The 20,041-nt window shown below is 43.6% G+C and overlaps 1 protein-coding gene across 1 annotated transcript in view; it reads right to left on the reverse strand.

Moving 5' to 3' along the window:
• Window positions 1-5,668: 5,668 nt before the first annotated feature.
• The window catches only part of LOC123364574 (neural-cadherin-like), a 57,524-nt gene continuing 43,151 nt past the window's right edge, over window positions 5,669-20,041 (reverse strand). Inside the window, exons 22-32 of the mRNA XM_045006808.1 lie at window positions 18,713-18,927; window positions 18,181-18,308; window positions 17,265-17,392; window positions 17,011-17,134; window positions 16,742-16,922; window positions 14,144-14,310; window positions 13,565-13,829; window positions 12,545-12,725; window positions 11,378-11,631; window positions 8,772-8,926; window positions 5,669-6,583 (exon numbers count right to left, since the gene is read on the reverse strand). Of these exons, the coding sequence (XP_044862743.1) occupies window positions 6,182-6,583; window positions 8,772-8,926; window positions 11,378-11,631; window positions 12,545-12,725; window positions 13,565-13,829; window positions 14,144-14,310; window positions 16,742-16,922; window positions 17,011-17,134; window positions 17,265-17,392; window positions 18,181-18,308; window positions 18,713-18,927 (2,200 nt within the window). The 3' untranslated portion in view covers window positions 5,669-6,181. The remainder of the gene's footprint in view (window positions 6,584-8,771; window positions 8,927-11,377; window positions 11,632-12,544; window positions 12,726-13,564; window positions 13,830-14,143; window positions 14,311-16,741; window positions 16,923-17,010; window positions 17,135-17,264; window positions 17,393-18,180; window positions 18,309-18,712; window positions 18,928-20,041) is intronic.

Consider the following 20,041-nt stretch of genomic DNA (forward strand, 5'->3'; position numbering starts at 1 on the left):
TGTATTAGCAAAGGAGCTGGGGCACTGAGTAATAAATAGCGTTGGAAACGTCAGTGCAGCTGTAAGCAAGCAGCTCTCCACTTGTTTCATCTTACCTACAGCCCTGCAGCAGTAGGATGCAGAGAGTGACTATATCAAAGCATATGGACAATAAGCCAATCGTATTTATTACGTGTAGTACATTAGTACTATGCACCCACTAAAAGCAGGGTGTCATATTTGGGCTAGGTACATATCCTAAACATTGTAAGCTCTTGCAGAGGAGGACATTTAAATAAAACAAAGAGTGGGAGAGGAAATGGGAGGTGAAACAACTGGCTCAAAGTCACACAGCAGGGGTAGTGACAGACCAGAGAATAGAACCCTGGTCTCCTAAAGCCTCGTCTAGTGCCTTATGCAACACACCATGGTAAGAACATTTTTTAGTACTTTACCCTCTTTGTTTCCTATAATGAGCAGCCGCACAATTTCAGAAGCAGAAATTTTGATCTGAGCATTTTACTTTCTGTATCAAAAGATTTTATTAATATATGAAGATACACCTATCTCATAGAACTAGAAGGGAACCCACAAGGTGATTGAGTCCAGCCCCCTGCCTTCACTAGCAGGACCAAGTACCGATTTTGCCCCAGATCCCTAAGTGGCCCCCTCAAGGATTGAGCATACAACCCTAGGTTTAGCAGGCCAGTGCTCAAACCACCGAACTGTGCTGAATTGGAGCTTGATGCTAACGTAAAACTATTCACTGTTCCTCTCACTCATTGGTCAGACCTCAAGAATTTTCATGGGCAGTAGTGATGTTTATAAAATCAAATATACTTTTCCATTCCATAACCTCCAGCTTTGTTTGTACCAGACGAGTTGAGCAGTTTAAATTGATTTAAAAAATTGATCTAGCCAAATCCATGCAAACTCCTAACGTAAGGGCATTGAAACTGTTGTGACCTTTGCTTATATTAATTTAGCAGTACATTATTATTTCCTCATCTAAAAAAATTACCCTTTGTAACACTTTTAAACACATTAAATAATTATGGAACCTTTTACAGGAATGAAATGTTAGTTCCCAGGACCTGGCAATATTCCAATATTTTCAGTGGTAGGTATGGTTGCCAACTTCTAATTGGAGAAAACTAAACATCCTTGCCCTGCCCCGCTTACTCCATTCCCCCCACCTCCTCCCTCCATCGCTCGCTCTCCCCCACCCTCTCACTTGCTCATTTTCACCAGGCAGGGATTTGGGGTGTGGGCTCCTGGGTGGGGCCAGGGATGAGGGGTTTAGGGTGTAGGAAGGGGCTCTGGGCTGGGGCTAAGGGGTTCAGCCTGTAGGAAAGGATTCAGGGTTGGGGTGCAGGAGGGGGTTCAGAGCTAGGGCAGGGGGTTGGGGCACAAAAGGGGGCTTGGGGTGCAGGCTCTGGGTGATGCTGACCTCAGGCGGCTCCCGGGAAGCAGTGGTATGTCCCTGCGACTCCTAGGCAGAGGGGTGGCCAGAGAGCTTCACACACTGCCTGCAGGTGATGCCCCTGCAACTCCCATTGGCTGTAGTTCCTGGCCCCTGGAAGCTGTGGAGCCAGCACTCAGGGTGGCGTCTGCAGGTGGGGGCAGCGCGCTGAGCCCCCCTGGCCACTTCTCTGCCTGTGAGCCAGAGGGGCATGCTGGCCACTTCCCAGGTGCTGTACAGAGGCAGGCATGGAATGTGCCTGCCCAGCTGGCACTACAGCCAATAGGACTTTTAGCAGCACGGTCAGCTGTGCTGACCAGAGCCACCAGGATCCCTTTTCAAGCAAGCATTCTGTTAAAAAACAGCCTCCTGGCAACCTTAGGAGGTGAGCAAGTCCTATCTTATCAAATTCCCAAGTCATTTATATAGAAATATGTAAAAACCCCATATTAAAGAATGTTAGGGTTGCAAAGTCTTAATTAGGAAATGCCAGAATTAAGGTTTCTCCTGCAATTTTAATTAGGGCCCTTGTGCATATATATTACTCTACAGTCTAATGACATGGTCGCATACCATTGTTTCCCTTAGGATCCCTTATTCAATATCCAGGACGAATGGTGCTTGTTGAATGAATTTGGGTTATACAGTGAAGAAGTGTTGTGTACTCTATAGGATCCCCACTTCATTCGTTGCAGAAGATGGAAGTGTGTAGTGAACGAGTGAGAGGTTGCAGGAAGAGAAAAGATGGTCTCATAGTTAAGACAGAGAACAGGATTCTATCCCTGCCTCTGCCACAGAGTTCCTCTGTGATGCTGGGCAAGCTGCTAAACCAACATTTTCACACAGATAGCCATAAACTGTGTATTCATTTTCTGGATGCCCAATGAGAGGCCCTGGGACTGAATTTGCAAGAATTGAGTACTAACACCTGCAGCTGAAGTCAATTGAAGCTGAGCTTCAAACATACAAAGTGCTATATACTACTACTCTGAGAAACCAGGCCCAGATGTCTCACATTTAGCAAAATAGGGATCCTGCAGGGGGGAAAAATGTAATGAGACCTCTCATTAATCACACAAGGAATCAGTGTTAAGGTTCCTAGGTAGCCTGAGCTGTAAATTCCTGATCTAGCCACTTTAAGCTCTTGTAAAATAGATTTTGTATGCAATTTATTATTTTTTTTAAATCCACTATTTTCAGCTATTTGCTAGACAGCTGAATATTATCTGCTAGCAGTAGAAATGTGCTGTACTCTGCTATATATGAACTAATGAGACACAAGGCCCTTCGTCCTTCCATACACACCTTCCATATGCACAGGGGTGGGCAAACTTTTTGGGCCGAGGGCCACATCTAGGTGGGCAAATTGTATGCAGGGCCGGGGCAGGGGGTTGTGGTGTAGGAGGGAGCACAGGGTGGGGGAGAGGGTGTGGTATGCAGGAAGGGGCTCAGGGCAGGGGGTTGGGGTGCAGGAGGGGTGCGGGGTGTGGCAGGGGCTCAGGGCCAGGGGTTGGGGTGCACAGGGGTGCAGGGAGCTCAGGGCAGGGGGTTGGGGTGCAGGAGGGGTGTGGGATGTACAAGGGGGCTCAGGGCAGGGAGTTGGGGGGTGGGGTGCAGGAGGGGTTCGGGCTCCGGGCCGACACCGCTTATCTCAAGTGGCTCCAGGGTGGCAGCAGTGCGCACCAGGGCAAGGGCAGGCTCCCTGAATGCCGGCCCTGTCCCCGGCCCTACGCCGCTCCAGGAAGCACTGCGGCCCCTGGGGGAGAGGGATCGGAGGGCTCTGCGTGTGCTGCCCTTGCCACGTCTCCAGGTACCTCCCCAAAGCTCGCATTGGCCACGGTTTCCCGTTCTCGGCCAATGGGAGCTGCAGGGGGCAGTACCTGGAGGCAAGGGCAACGCACGGAGCCCCCTGCCTGGGGGCCGCAGGGACGTGATGCTGGTTGCGCCGCGGGTTGGATCCAAAGCCCTGAGGGGCCAGATCCAGCCCGCGGGCCGTAGTTTGCCCACCCCGGTCTAGCACATGGAAGGAAGCTGCACAGTGCAGTGCTTTCACCATAAGACTCTTCTCTCCAGTGGACCCTACCTATTGTTCCTTTGCACCTTCACTGATCCTAGGAAAAAATATACTGCTAGCTACCTATAAACTTTCCTAAGCTATGCATGCACGTGTAGAACCAGTGAAACACTGGCAGACTTTAGTTGCATTATAAAATACAGTCCAGATGGAGGACAGGTAATGCAGACTACTCCCCCACACCCTGGAGTCGGTAGTACACTGAACACCTCAAATTCATCTCTTCTTTACTGAAGACATAATGCACCAATATGATAATCCTGAAAATCTTTACTGAACTTCAAATACAAAAGAGTGATAGGAGGCATACAAATTTATATACAATATCTACAGTATAATTTAACTGAATGTATTCAGTACAAGACTCAAGCAGCAGATAGCCTTACTGAAATTTTGAGGTTCAGTAGCTTTCATTTATAGCACAACATACATGTGCTCCAGAAGTATGAAATAGCTATTACAATTACTAGTTTCTTACAAAAAGGTAATACATTTATACTTTAGTAAGTAGGGAGAAACCTTCATTATGCCAAACATGACAATTTTGCATGAACAAATCAATATCTATCATAAAGGAACGAGTCATGGTTTGAGTTGCTATCCTGTTTTCTCTACTGCATAGTATCTATCTGATAAATATCAACATTTTAAGTATGGTTTATATGAAGTATTTCATTATACTAATTAAGTACATTTTTTATTCAGTTGACAGATTTTTTTCAGTGAAGTGTGTCTCAGAATATTAGTTTTAGAACAATTACTGTATTTCTCAAAACCTCCCTTATTTTAAATAGAGTATAGTAACTCCTCAATCAGCTGTCTTGCGGCGTTCAGGAGGCAGGGGAGGGAGGGGGAGCCTGCGCGCTGAGTCTTCGCCCCTCCCCCCTTCCCCCGAAATGCCGCAAGCCAGCTGATTGCTGTGGGCAGGAGTGGGGGGAGGAGGCGCTGATCCACGGGGTGTGCCAGTGGGCAGGAGGCGCTGTGGGGAAGAGGGGGCCTAGGGAGGCTGCCAGCTGTGGAGAAAGCAGGCAGCCAAACAACGTAAGAGTGGAGAATTGCACAACTTTAAATGAGCATGTTCCCTAATTGATCAGCAACGTAACAACGAAACAACATTAACCAGGATGACTTAAAGTGAGGAGTTACTGTATTCTCCCTGTAGCTCCACTTCTCATAGATCAAGCATGAAAGTCAGGCACAGTGATGGAAGGTCTAATTTTAAAGCAGTATTTTATTGCTATACATCACATTTACATAGAATTGGCTAGACTAAAAATCAGGCTTCATGTATAGTGTTGTGGTATTAAATAATGAAAAATGAGTATAAAATAATTTAATACATAGTTAACAGCTTTAAAGCATTTTACAAACACTAACTGATCCTCACACATCAACCCTAGGAAGTGGGTATGGTCCCCAGTTTACGGAGAGAAACCGCTTAATGTGACTTGCCCCCTGCCACTGGAGCTAGAGTCAAAGCCAGGATTAAAACTCAAGAGTTCCTGACGCTGATCCTGTGCTCAAATCACCACTTCTCTCAAGAGGCTTATGGTAGCAGCTCGCTTTAGCTATCACATTCAATTAGAGTGTGTGTGTGGAAGGGGAAGTTGGAAGATAAATAACTTACCTAGTACGTTGTTTCTAAACCTTGTAACACGTCTTCCCTAAGGGCTTGTCTACGCTACCGCGCGGGGTCAATTGAAGATACGCAACTTCAGCTATGTGAATAGCATAGCTGAAGTCGACATACTTAGATCTACTTACCACGGTGTCTTCACTGCGGTAAGTCGACAGCTGATGCTCTCCCGTTGACTCCACTTACACTTCTCATTCTGGTGGAGTACCGAAGTTGACGGGAGAGCACTCAGCGGACCCCCGCTGGATCGATCGCTGCCCGCCGATCCGGCGGGTAGTCTAGACAAGCCCTAAGTGCGTGATCAACAATGTAGCAATGTAACATGTATAACTCCATTTTGCAAACCAGTGAAGTGTTTATACACTATACGGAAGGACATTCTGATCTTCTTTCTGCTATCCCCAAGTGTTTACTTTGCTTGATCCCATCCCCAAAAGCCTTAAATTAAAGGTCTGGACAATGTTTATAAGGGTGTGTGTGTGAGGGGAGAGAAAGGAAATAAGAGAAGTGGACAACTATCAACAAAAGAAAAACAAAACAAAAATCAAGAAAAATAATGTTTTATATTTAACATCTATAATTATAGTTGTGATTTTACAGTCCAAAATGTTTGCAATTTTATAATAATCTCCCCACCAGTAAGTATCAACTTGTTTGTAATCACACTAAGACCAAGAAGAAAATAACTGAAGTATTTGCATATAGGATGTTGGCAATAACTCACTTTGGCCTACACAAAATAAAGGTATTTTATAAAGCTGTGTGTGTGCTATGCTATTCAAAGTATTCAAAAAAATTCACACATTAAAAAAACCTTTAAATTTCTAACTTTAAATATCTATTTATATAGTACATACAAAAAGATTTTGTATTCAGAGTGTCACTTAAGGGAAAGGTGAGTGATTCGTATGAAATGCCTGACTCAATAAATAAGTTATTTATTTAACTAATTAGAAACATTTTAGCATCTTATACAAAACACTAAGTAGAGTTCATATCACAGCAATGTGTTGGGTTCCCATCTCTCCATTTACAAGTGTTCATTAGAAAGCGCATAGAGTTCTTTAAGCTCGTCAAACTTTGATCCCCACTCATGGAGATCATCATAGTTTAGATCTTCATCAACACTGGAGGAGTCTAAGGAACTAAGGCTCCCTGCTAGAGAGCACTGCCCCTCTAAGCAGTAAAAGTGAACAGTGTCTGCTGGAAGACTACGTAGATCGTTGTCTGCGTCGTATATTATTTGAGACACATATTCCTTGAAGTCTGAAATACTGGTGACTGCAGAATTTGAGTCTCTTTGATGTGAGTGTTTTGTAAATGGGTGTCTCTCTGGACAAGAATGTGTCTTGAAGTGTGGAGGAGTGGTTTCTGAGGAGAATTGGGGGATGCTTTGCAGGGGTTTCTTTAATTCATCTATATCGTAAGCAGTCTGAAACACATTAATTAATGCAAACATTAAAGAGATATGTAAAACACAAAGCAAATGCCCTAAACAGCAAGCAACAGGCTTTTTTAAACTCACAAATGAAGCAGAGTATGGGAGGTCTTCACAGACTGAAGAAAAGAGAGGATCTGAAAAGGGATGACACCTTCAGATTAGACAAAATCTCTGTGAATACTGACAGTCTTTGGCCACAAACAAAAATCCACCATGTTCCATGCAAATTCAGAAAAGTGGAAGGTAGATATGGCTGTAAATGGAACCTCCACTCCAAAGTCATTATGTCAACAGTGCGTCAAGTCATAATGAAAAAGGTTAAAACTTTTCCAAACCCCCAGACAATATTTACCCTGGACCAGTATCTGGGATACCTATAATCACCATTTCCCTTTTCAAAAGTGAAGTATTTAAATAGAGTGAAGATTTTTAGAGATACAAGGTGGCTGAGGTAATTTCTTTTATTGGACCAACTTCTGTTGGTAAAAGAGACAAGCATGACAGCAAGCCCTACAAGCCAAGGATGGTTTTGATGGACTATCCCCACGACCCACCTGGTCTTTCACTGCTTGTAAGGATGGTGGCTGTGAGGGAGAGCTTCGAAGAAGGAGGTAAGAACAAAAATAAGGGCTTGTCTACATAGGGATAAAGCCTAGAATAGCTATTCTGCATTAGCTCATGTGGACACTCTTATTCCACACTAAAGGTACATCTATACTGCAGCTGAGAGATGCAATTCCTAGCTCAGAGAGAGGTACACACACTAGTTATGCTCAAAATAGCAAGCTAAAAATAGGAGTGTGGCTGTGGTGGCATGGGTGGCAGCTTGGGCTAGCCATCTGAACATGTACCTAGGATCTTGGATGGGGTTGTACTCTGGGGGATAGCCTGAGCTGCTGCCCATGCTGCCATGGCGATACTACTATTTTTAGTGCATTAGCTCAAGCAAAACCTTCCAAAATGTATTAACCTAAACCACACAAAGCACTCATCAGGCTTGTCTGCAAGCTGAGGCGTGAATCGACAGTGCACTAGCCTGCCATGCATTAACTGACTGTGTGGACCTGTGATTGCACTAGAAGTTCCACAGTGCTCTGACAGCAAGAGGTTAAAGAGCCCTATAGAACTTTCAGTGTGTGGAAGCAGGCCAGCAGTGCACACAAGCTGTTAGTGTAGAATAAGTGTGTCCACTTGGGGAGTTAGTGTGGAATAGCTATTCCGGGCTTTAAATTCATCCCCTAGTAATTTCTCACTATCTTCCCAGCAATTTCCCCATGTAGACAAGCCCTAAGGTAACTTCAGGAACCCACAAGAAGCCTACAGAGGGCTGCTTGAGAAACTTGTATGCCCCACTGATCTATACACCTGAATGAATTGATCTATTTGAGCCAAAGAAATATTTTCCCTCTTTTAAAACATGAAGTGACTTGGATAGGGTCCAGCTAAGTGAGAGTTAAAAAGCAAGCTGAACACACTTGTTATAACTCTTCTCAGACACTATCATAGAGAAATCATAGCAAATGGAATTTGAAAAGTTACAAGGTAAGAGTGGTTTCAGAGTAGCAGCCGTGTTAGTCTGTATCCACAAAAAGAACAGGAGTACTTGTGGCACCTTAAAGACTAACAAATTTATTGTAGCATGAGCTTTTGTGAGCTGTAGCTCACGAAAGCTCATGCTACAATAAATTTGTTAGTCTTTAAGGTGCCACAAGTACTCCTGTTCTTTTTAAGGTAAGAGTGAAGTACCGGTAATTACTCCCATGACACTTTTGCCTACATAAATTCCTTGCTGTTGCTGTTATTGGGTAGTGTTCATCTGTGTGTGAGAAACAAATTTCCTTATGTTCCCTTCTTTTTCACAAGTTCTTACACTAAGTGCAAGGTGCTTTAATACACAACAACCTGCCTCCAGGAGATTCAGATCTAAGACAAGACATGACATGTCATTAGAGAAAAACTTTGGGGATGGTGGCGGGGTCAGGGAAGAAGAGAGTTATATGAGCAAGATCATCTGGGTGCTTTAGTTAGTCACACATACCTCTTGAAAAGTTCCACACATTTTTTTGAAAATTTGTTTTCTGATTTTCTCAACATACTGTTTCTTTGACACGAAGGTGAGAGAGCCATTTGGGTCTGGATTGCTGTGTGTTTAAAATATTGTCAAGATGCTGTACCATACCTGGTCGTGTTCTCCCCCTCCTTCCTCATTATAATTGAAGACATTTTCTCTAACGTCCTCCCAGCTTTCATGCTCTTCAGGAATGTGATAAACTCCTCCTTTCCGAAACCCTGATCTCCCCCACTGACTCCACACTGTATAAGAGACTAACAGAGCTGGAACAAACAGATGCATATATGTTTATTATGTGGCCTCTACCTTCCTGTGAAATGTATTCACATTTGAAAACAACCTGAGAAAAATTAATATTTAATAATTTAATATCCACATTCCCAGGTAAGAAATGCATTGTTTAAGCCTCAGTATCCAATTAAACATAAGTACACTCTCCAGGATGGTAATGAATCATTTATATGTTACATCAGAAACTTCATTAAAAGGGTATTTTACTTACCTACAGGAATCCATTAGGACATTTAAATAGAAGGCATTTTGGCCATTCTCTGGCCTTTCACCAATCCTGAGTAAATAAGATACCCAAAGTAAGTAAAACACTGTTTTAATGAAGATAACAAATGTAATATAATCATTTGAGTCATTACTTTTCTGAGCTATGTACACTGTTAATACGGGGGAATTGACAATTTTATTAGGAGAGAGAAGCTAAGCAATAGTTTATAATGAAATTTAGTTTTTGTAGCACTTTTCATAGTCCTAAATACTATGGTTATCCATGAATCTTCTTTAAAAGAAATGCCATTAGAGCATCAGTTTATACCTGAACTCGAACCAGAAACAAGGAGAAGGGACATGTTATCTGCAGGAAGTGCTTGTCGGGGTGCAGCACTGGATAAGAGCCCAGATCCTAGAACTTTAACCTTTGGCTCTGGATACAGTCAGGAAAAATAAAAAATACAACTCTCTCCTTGTCCCTTTCTAAATGAGTGACACGGAAGTGACAATAGAGCATGGAAGTGTGGTGGCCACACAAAGCAACCAGCAAATTTAGGATTTTAACCACTAGGTGCCAGGGAGTGAGAGAGTGATGAGATACAACATGAAAGACTTGGGGGGGGGGGCAGGAGAGAGAGAGAGAAACTGCCAACAAGGAGGACCAAAAGTGATGTGGTCCTATGACCACACTAAACAGAACTTTATACATGGAATCTGAGTTCATTTCACATAAGTCAATCAGGATCTACTCAGACATTTCTGTCCCAAATGCAGTTGTGAGAGGCATCATTTAAATGTTATTTTCAAGGTTTTTTCTCCAGTAATACATCAGCTGCTTTGTGCTGACAGAGTTTTGGAGTAACAGTTTGAGCCTGAAATAGGATGCCTCTCCCAGGATGTGTCTACACTGCAATAAAGAACACCCACAGCTGGCCCATGTCAGCTGACTTGGGCTTGCAGGGCTCAGGCTGTGGGGCTATAGATGTCCAGGTTTGGGCTGGAGCCTGGGCTTTTCAACCCTCTGAGGAAGTAGGGTCCCTGAGCCTGAACATCTACACAGCAGTTTTATAGCCCTGCATCCTGAGCCCTGCAAGCCCAAGTCAGCAGACACAGGCCAGCTGCAGGTGTGTTATTACAGTGTAGACATACCCCACGATCCTGGCTGGGGAAGACACAGGTTCCCCCTCCTCCTGTTTAAAAGAGAGCCTGCCACTATTTTCCTAACTTCTCCTGCAAAAAGCACACAAGGAGCCAAACATTTTTGTGCTTATACACACCAGTCCAGATACTGAACAACCCCCACTGACTTCAACGTATTGACAGCAATGTAAATGAGCACACACTTTGACAACAATCTGGACTAGAGCTGGTCAAGAATTTTTCTAATGACTGTTATTTTTATTTATTTATTTATGGGTCAGAAAATGCCAATTTGTCAAAACGGTAGCAGTTTTGAATCAGATCAGGAAGAAACCTGGGGTTCTCACATCCCCAATCAATGTCCTAACCTATTAGCTATTCTGGGTTTGGTGTGGGTCTCCTCCTCCACCCCCCACCCCCCAAAAAATATGTCAGAAGGCCTCAGTTTTGCCTCACTGTAGAACAGGAAAATATTTTCAATTTCAACATTTTTCATAGGACGGGAAAACCATTTCCCACCAAGCCCTGGCTAATATTGGATAGGTTGAACATACAGCCATGTATGAATAATAGAATCAAAGATCAACTAATATATAAAATATATACAATTTTTATATTGATTGTGTCTCTTTCTGACCCACCCCTTGTACATTGCTTGTCTGCTTACATTGCAAACTCTTTAGGGAAGGGTCTGTGCCTTCCTATGAATGTGAACAGTGCCTACCACATTGTAGGTGCTGCTGGAATACCAATGTGACGATAACAACATGGGAATTTGGGGCAGTTGAGGCTTGGAGGTGAAATAGCTGCACATGCAGTCTTGGGTGCCCCAGGGGAAGCTTTAGAAGGGGGTGGAAGTGAATGGAGGGAGAATCTAGTTTTACTTGAACCAGTCCTGAAGCCAGTGAACTGCAATTATGTGATAATGACTTTCAGTTGTTACTATCCTAAGATGGATTTGAACCGGTGACTCATAGCAGAAATAAAAGGTGCTCTCTCATAAGTGGCAGTGTCCTTGTTTCAATGGTGTAACACGTAGTGTGAGAATAAATTAAAAATATTTGCTTTCCTACCTAGAAAAACTAGGAGGCACATGCTGATTGCCAAGATTGAGCCAGAGCTGAGTCCAACTGGTTTTCCTGCTTTCACCTGGCTGATTTCACACCACTTTCCTTTATAGCCATCAGGACACTGGCAGACAAATTTGTCTTGGGAATGTGCCACACAGGTACCCCCATTCCTACAGTTCCAGAGTCCACAGGGTGTAGAGGTGCAGTGTTTAAGCCCTGTAAGATTATCTGTCACTTCTACTTTGCCAGTTGGGCACCTGAATGATGAAACCAACAGATTATTTTGAGTGATGGTGGTGACAGGAAGAGCATGCAGCTTTGTAAATGCTGTGCAGGGAAAATTGTTCAGTAATTCCAGTTTGCTACTTACACATGTTTCTAAAACCAATACTAAAAAAAGCTTTTAAAGAAAATAAAAACCAAGAAGCACTCATGCCACATCACTACTATGAAATAGCTGTGAACTGAATGGATGTTCTAGGTATTGCCATGTAAACAGAAACTCCAGGTGTCCCCCTACTTTGCTTCCTAAGTCCTGCCTGCAGCATTGCCACAATGTCCAGAGAACAAGAAAATACACAAGAGATACCCCCGATTCCTCAAAGAGCTCTACTTCCCCAAAGGGGGGAAACAGTCTGCTTCAAAACATGACCAGCCCTAGCTGGAGAAGCAGGAAAGGTTCTTTCCCTCCACACACATTCGGAACCAGAGGGAGAATCTGGTAGCCCCCACTGACATCCAGAGAAAAAGGATGAGCAAGTTTGTGGCAGGGCTGGATACAGGCTTTGTTCTGGTTATTTGGACATTTTGGAAGGAGGATCCTCATCCTCATCCCCATCCCGGGACTGGTCCCTCTGGGGACATAATCTGCCAGCAGCATGGAACAGGCTTGGTGCCCCTGTATTCCTCATCTTCCAACATGAAATTGGAAAGATAATGGAGGGGTAAATCTCCTGTAAGAACACAAATCCTCATGGAAAGCTGGGGAGTCAGAAAGCATGCCAGACTCCTTGCCATGTGGTTCCCAGGTAAGTATATGGGAGAGAACCCTGAAGCTTTCCCTTTAGAAGTGGATTGGATAGCGGCAATCTGCAGGGCCTTATGTAGAAAGAGACAGGGTCCCAAATGATCATGTCCCACTCCCACAGGAAAAACAAAAGCTAAGTGTACCTGCATTCATGCCTTCTCCACAAGTCTACACAATGGAAAGGACCGTGACAGGGATGACTGCGGCAAGCATTGGAATGACAGCCAATGGTGATGCCTTGCTGCTTCAGAATGAAGCTGAACTCTGTGATTTTGTCATCCCCAAGAAGAGGCTGACCATTCAGCTGGACATCACGCATGCAACCTACATGAGCAGAAAAGCATAAAGACAGAAACACACAGTGTTCCTCACAAACCCTCTCAAAGCACATTGCATTGCAAAGTTCTTTAAACATCTTTGAGGACTTGTATCATTATCAAAATGATCGCTGTTTGCATGCAAAATAGTCTGATCACAGGATAAGAGTTTAGTAACGCAAACACTATTTTACTAGTGGTCAAGATTCCTTCTGACATGTGTGCCTGTGTTCTTGCTGGCTGGCCCTGCACAGCATTATAGCGCTCCTGCAACAGAGCTCAACAGAGTTGAAGCTGTGAAGCAGGTGGTTTGATTCGGGCTCTCCTTGCCCACCCTGCTGCAGGCTGAGTAAGGAGCATGAGGGGAACCTAGATGCAAGTGACTGCTTTCTACTTTGCCCAAAACTTAGACAGACAGAGCTCCACCTCCATCCAGCCCAGCCATGGGGGGAGGGGTAGTGACGTTCTGTGCAGAACCTCCCACTTCACACCCTGCAGTAAATATTCCAATATTGATCCTCCCCTCCCCTCTGGCTGTGAGGAAAGAGGTTGGGACAATCTCAGTGTTGTTCTCCTCCCTCCAGGCCCACAGAGCAGGGATTGGAACTCCACTAATTCTTGCTTTATTCTGCCAACGTCTACAGTGGGAAATATCAAAAATCCAATTTACCTCAGTACAAGGGCATTATTTGGCAAACTGAGGGCAAGGCAGTAGTTCTGAATTTCCAGCCAGAGGCCAGATCCTGCATTCCAAGGCCACTCCAACCTTCGGTAGATATGTCTATGTGGGGCCTGGAGTCTCATTATTCCCTAACATGCCATTTCCATGGTTCATGTGTCACCTACCTTGGAAATCACTCTCTGAGTGGTTAGGAACGCGGTTTCCTAGCACAATGCTTGCCAAATCCATTTCGAACCATCTGTTTGCACCCATAAAGGAGGTCACTTCGCGATCCCCTCCGCCATTATTAACACGCAAGGTAAACTCATTGTTATAGCGTTCCATAGTCAGCAGAACCCACTGGCCGTTGTCTATGCGTAATGTGCTCAGTCTCAGATGCTGCTCTTTGTCCCCCAAATTGAAATTAACACCAAAATGTCCACCAACCACCTACAGGAACACAGGGGAAGAGACCTTTAATAATGTTCACACATATACCAAAAATACATGTCCAAACATCAGAATATAAGCCACAAATTCTAATAAGTGGGAAGTGTTCCCTGCATGGCCAAGCAGCGCTGCGCTAGCTGCATTTATTTCTAAGGAAAGACAGAACTTCCATGAATGAGAATCGTTACTCAAAGGGGCAAAGCCCTGCCCTTATTCCTTTGAGCACCTTTAAATATTCAGAAGATGCTTCTTTTTGATCATTGTGCAGTGGCACAAGTTAACGCCACTGACAGAACAGCATTTGGATTGTTTACCTCCAATCTGATGTATCTACTTCCGTCTGCTGATGCCATGCTGAGAAGGGTGCTGAAGGAAACACGGGTGCGTACCATGAGCTGGACCTGGGTAATGTGGGCACTAAGAAAACTTTTCAGTTCATAATGAATCCAACTGTCCCTTCCAAAGGCCCACTCCAGAAGAACTAAACATAACACATGGAAAATATAAATGTAACATCCTAATATTTGGCACTCACACAGACCTTAACTTTTATACACACACAGAGCTCTGAAGAGATAAACTAACCCTCAACATAAGGATTTTAGTTCAAAAGAAACTCTGGCCAAGGTGCTTGGGGTGCTGTGGAACACAAAGCAACACAGCTACATAGACTCTGGCCTCTCAAAAGTTAGAGCAGATAAAAATAGCAAGTACGGGAATACAGGAACTAGAGACGGCATTATAGCACACAAAAAGCCAAAAAAGTGATCTAAAAACCAATTTTGAAACTTAAAAGCATCAGTGGGGTTTTTATTTTGTTTTAAAGCATGGAGAGAGACAAGGGCGGACGTCAGGGAGACGAGTTTCATGTTGCGAAATTTGTCACAGTGAAGGCCCAAATAGTGGGTGAGGTGGGAGGCAATGGTAGAATCCCTAATATATGGGTGAATCACAGCACAGAACCAAGGAAAGGCATAGGGAGGTGGTATCACATACAGCCAGGATTTACATCTTTGAAAAGGTTATTAAAAACTAATCTGGCACCTTTTAGCCTGCCACTGTTCTCACAGCAGTGGAAGGTTCCCCCAAAAGCTATATTGTGTCAGAATTGCTACTTTCTATTATATTCTTGGGTAGCTTTGTGATAATGGATTATTGCTGTTTTGTTCTGGCACATCTGTGAAGGAATGTCTGTGAATCAATGTGGCTGCACTTGTGAGCTGCTAGACCATATTTCCCTAGTTCGTCTATGAGAATGTCAATGTGGGACTGTGCCAAAAGCCTTACTGAAAAGATATATCACTTCTTCTCCTTCCCCTCATCTAGTAGGCCAGTAACCGCGCCAAAGAAGGGAATTAAGTTGATTTGTCATAATTTGTTCTTAAATTCATATTGGCTATTATCTATCACCTTATTATCCTCTAGGTGCTTACAAATGGATTGTTTAATAATTTGTTCCAGTATCTTTCCAGGTATCAAAGTTGGACTGACTGGTCTATAATTCCCCAGGTTCTCTTTGTTTCCCATTTTAAAGATAGGTACTATGTTTGCTGTATGAATGGGGAATGTTGGCATAGGTGGAGGGAGGATTGGGAGATACAGAGAACCCCTAGTGGGGGATAGGGTTGGAGGACTGTGGTATGGGGATAAAGGGGGAAATACAGCCCCTGTCATTTTGGGGCAAATGGGGAATCCTGGTCTGGGGCACACAATGCCGATGCCATGGATGTCTGAGGGGGGATGGGAATCAGGGTGCACACAGATTCACGGATATGGGAGAAGAATGGGGGGAACTGGTACAAGAAGAGGGGGAGATGGGAGGCAGACAGACACCTGGCAGGAAAGAGATTGGGGGGATTACAGGGAATCCCTGAACTACAGGGGGATGGGAGGGTGGCACACAGAGAGCTTGGGCGGGTAGGGTCGGGGGGGAATGGAGGAATGCAAGGAGCCCCTGGTGTGTGCAATAAGCTCATCCTACACAAGCTATTAACAGTGCGACCCCCATTATATACTTCACATGGACCTAGTAGAGAGAGCACAGCACAATTACTCACTCTACAGGAGCTGTGGCTCTTCAAGATGTGCTGCCAACAGCAATTCCACTCAGTGTGTGCTCCCCAAGCTCATGAGATTGGATTCTTTTGAATAGCATTATCTGTTGGGGCTGCACTGGTGGCCCCAGCCATCTTGTCCCTTCCCACAGCTGAGTGCACAGAGGACAGTGGCTAAAACCCACTCTCAGTTCCTTTACCAATGAGAACTCCACAAGAACAGAGCTCTGATTAGCAACCCAGTGGGAGTGGGAGTCATGGCACCTGTGTGGACAACATCCTGAAGAACCACAGTTATTGGAGAGCAGTGACCATTCTTTCTTCACGAGATTGTCCACATAGATTCCATTCTTGGTAACTAACTTGGACTTTCCCCAGATCACATGGGAAGTGTGGCAGCGCAGGGGGATTGAACCTGTATCTCCAAGATAGTGACTTAACCCGTGTCATCCTTCCTCTCACCTATAGCCACCAAGGATGCTGAAAGGTGCAGTATCAGCTGCACTTCGTTTTAGAACCAGAATCAGAAACTTGAAACAAATGGGGGCATGAGCCACAGAGAAACTGCAAATCCTCCCATCTCTCATTCCCAGTCAGATGTTGCTCCCAGAATGAAACCACAAAAGAGGTAAATGAAGTCCTACAAAGACCCTCATTGTGACACTTCCTTTGTACAACAAGTGAACATAAGTACTTCAATATCTGCAAGTCCAAACCTTTCACAGAGCAAGGCATTGCATTACTTAGCTACTGGCTCCAACCAACTGCTATCAAATTAAACAAATTCTGTACCATGGTATATCTGCTGCCTATTCCCAAAGATTCCCATGATTCATTTCTCCCCAAGACTAACTGTACCTTTTGTACATTTTGATCCAGCGTATCCAGGGTAACAGCCACAATTAAAAGAGCCCCATTCACCAATGCACTTGCCATGAATACCACAGGAGAGGGCCCCAGCTCTGTGACACATTTCATCAGTCATAGTACAGCCTGGCACACTGTTTAAGGACTCTGCAGGATGCTCCAAATCATAGACCTAGAAAAGGAGGGAGAGAGGGGGAAACCACCTTAGGCAGCTGCAGTTAAAAATATTGCCCCAAAGAATGATTTCCTGTTACTCATACCTTGCTGTCAATGATGACATTCCGTATACAGCCAACAAACCCCTTGAAGTGCTTTTGTGAATTACGGTATGGCAAGGCCTTCTTAACTCCACCCAGCTGTAAGGGTTGGTGAACGTTGAGGAACCTGCCAGCATTTGGGGAGGAGAGGAAAAAAAGAAAGAATTAGTAGCAGTCAACCTAGATTAACAGTAACTTGGTGTTTTTCCTTTTCTTCCTTTGTTCTTTTGTGGTTGTGTTATCTGTTTTGTTTTTACCTCTCATTTCCTGGAGTCTCTTCTGAAACTTCGCAGGCAGACGGATCCATCTGGGAGATTTCCTTAAGGATTCCATCGTCATCTTTAACTGAAACATTTACGCAGTGGTCAAGAATCAGCTGCACTTTCTAGAGTGGAAAATGCATTACATTAAAGATCAAATTGTTTTTTAATTGCAGATTTTACACCATCTACACAACAGGCCAGTGCCATTAACTACAAGTTAAAATGCAGGAAAATTGTATTAACATAATAATGAGTTTTTACCTGCAGAGCTCAGAGGTGGGTAATTATACATTAGCATTCCTATTCTATAGATGAAGAACCAGACACAGAAGTTCTGATTCTCCCCTGTGCCCAAACAGAGCTGTGGGTACAGTGAAAAGCAGAAGCTGATCAAGACTCCAGGAGTTTCAGGGTCCCTCCCCCTCCCTCTCCGCCTCCCTCTCCCCTTCTCAGGTTCCAGGACAGACAGCAATGGAGTTACCTCCACCAGTTTCAGATCAGCAAAGATTACCCTTGCAAAAAATAAATTCTTCAATACAATCTCCAGCCTCTTTAGCCTCATTTTACTCCATGTAAGTGGCATAACTGAAATTGGTGGACCAGAGTCCAGCCCAGAGCAATGAGGGAATTTGCCGCAGGTCACTCCACTAAGTCAGGAATGGAATATGACTAATCAGATTACCCCAGCCCTGTAGTATAATCATTAGGCAATACTGCCTCCCTGACAAAGAGGATGGGAGACAAATCTGAAAGTCTGTAATGCTGCTGAAGCTGCTGCCATGGCCATTGGGGGTGGGGTAGGGGACACAAAAATATTTAACCGGACACTATATTAAAAGCAGGAATCTTATCTTCAAATGATATCCAGATAGATGAACCAAAGGTTTTACAGGGTTGTTTTTATACTTGCCTTTCCATCACTTATAATTTTTATATTATGCCAGCGGCGATCTGCAACATTAACTTTCTGAGACAAGTGCAGGAAGAGTACCCCAGAGCCATGACTCAGAGTCAGGGATGGGACACTGTCAGAGAGCTCTGGAAAAGAAACAGTTATTGAATAAGCCTTCTCCTGTCCAAAAGTCAACCACATATGTATTAAAATCCACATGAACTAAAAACTACCAACTCAATTTCAGTTTAAGGAATTTTTTAGTGTGAATGACATGCAGATTAGCACTGTCCCAGATATCATGAGTCTTCTTAAACTGCATTTTTTCACTAGTATTAAAACCACTTAGCCTGCAGGGAAAGAATAACAGTACATAGAATGAACTTGAAGTGCTGGTAAGTTGTTTTGAATGCTCCTCATTTGCCAAGAACATTTATTTTTTTTCTTTTTTAAGAGAGAAAGAAAGTACACAACAGTAAATAAAAACCTGAGTTGTACACGCATGCATGCATGAACTCACGCAGAAAATGAATCTGTTAAAGTTTTTAACCTAAAGCAATGAAGTCTTCCACTTCTCCAGCATGACCATGTGCTAAGGGTCCATTGTACAACAGAAGGCCATCAGCCACGTCAGTAATAAACTCCAACGAGATACGGCTCTCAAAGCAAGGCTTGATGGGAGGGAACCAGGCATAACCATGCCCTCTGAAGGTACGTTTTGTTTGCTGGCAGTCAGGCCCATCAAAAGTTGCAGGGCATTTACAGCTTTAAGAGTAAAGAAAAACTTTAATTTGTTTTTTTCTGTAAGCTGAAAACTCAGAATATAACCCTTAAGGAAATTATCCTTAATATACAACACAAACCATGCTAACTCACACTAATGAGTGGGAGACACACTGCAGATCACCACATGGAGAACAAACAAGTGAATAATCACAATCAAAGCTTATGCATCAAACTGTACTTAGTTCATTTATTTTTACAAGTAGTTTAGTTTTAGGTAATACTGCACATTATGTACATAAAGGATTTTTTTGTGAAAAAATAAATAGTTAAGCCACCGTAATATATAAGTTTCAGAGTGGTAGCCATATTAGTGCATATCAGCAAAAGAATGAGAAGTACTTGTGGCACCTTAGAGACTAACAAATTTATTTGAGCATAAAGTTTCATGGGCTAAAACCCACTTCATCCGATGAAGTACTCCTCGTAATATATAAGACCTCGCAATACCCTTCTGCTATTAACTCTTTAATGTCACGCAGAGGGCGAGAGAGAGAGGATTTCTTGCTGGTTATCAGATTTGTGGATTATTGCGTATTTATTAGTATAGTACCTCAAATGTGCTGGATGCTATACACACAGGATGAGAATCCCTTCTCTCAAGAGCTTACAATCGAAACAGGAAAAACAGATGAATGAAGCAGGGAAAGGGATACAACTTACAAGCCACTAGGGTGATGGCAGGCTCACTGTTTTGAAATATTTAATTATATCTGTTTTATTTATATTACAAAAACATAGATGTGAGAAGCTTTTTTTCATGGAGGCTCAAGAGATTATAATGGGAATAAGGAATGGTAGGAATACAGATTGTGGGAAGGATTGTTAATGGGAAAGAAGGATAATGGAAAAGAGGAAGATTGGGCACCAGTTGTACTATTCAGTTCCTATACACTACAGTACCTGAAGGGACAGGTTGGGCAAAGGGCAAATCCCTACAAATGACAACAAAGGAAATGGGGGGGGGAGGAATCTATTCATGGGCCAAGTCTCTAAAGTGAGTGAATGATAATGGCAGGAGGCTGTGAAAAGACTATGTTCCTCTGTAGCAAGACTGTTCCATGTTTAATACATTTGAGCAGCATATTGGAATTGG

The sequence above is a fragment of the Mauremys mutica genome, chromosome 2 (assembly GCF_020497125.1).
Source record: "Mauremys mutica isolate MM-2020 ecotype Southern chromosome 2, ASM2049712v1, whole genome shotgun sequence".
NCBI classification, from domain to species: domain Eukaryota; kingdom Metazoa; phylum Chordata; order Testudines; family Geoemydidae; genus Mauremys; species Mauremys mutica.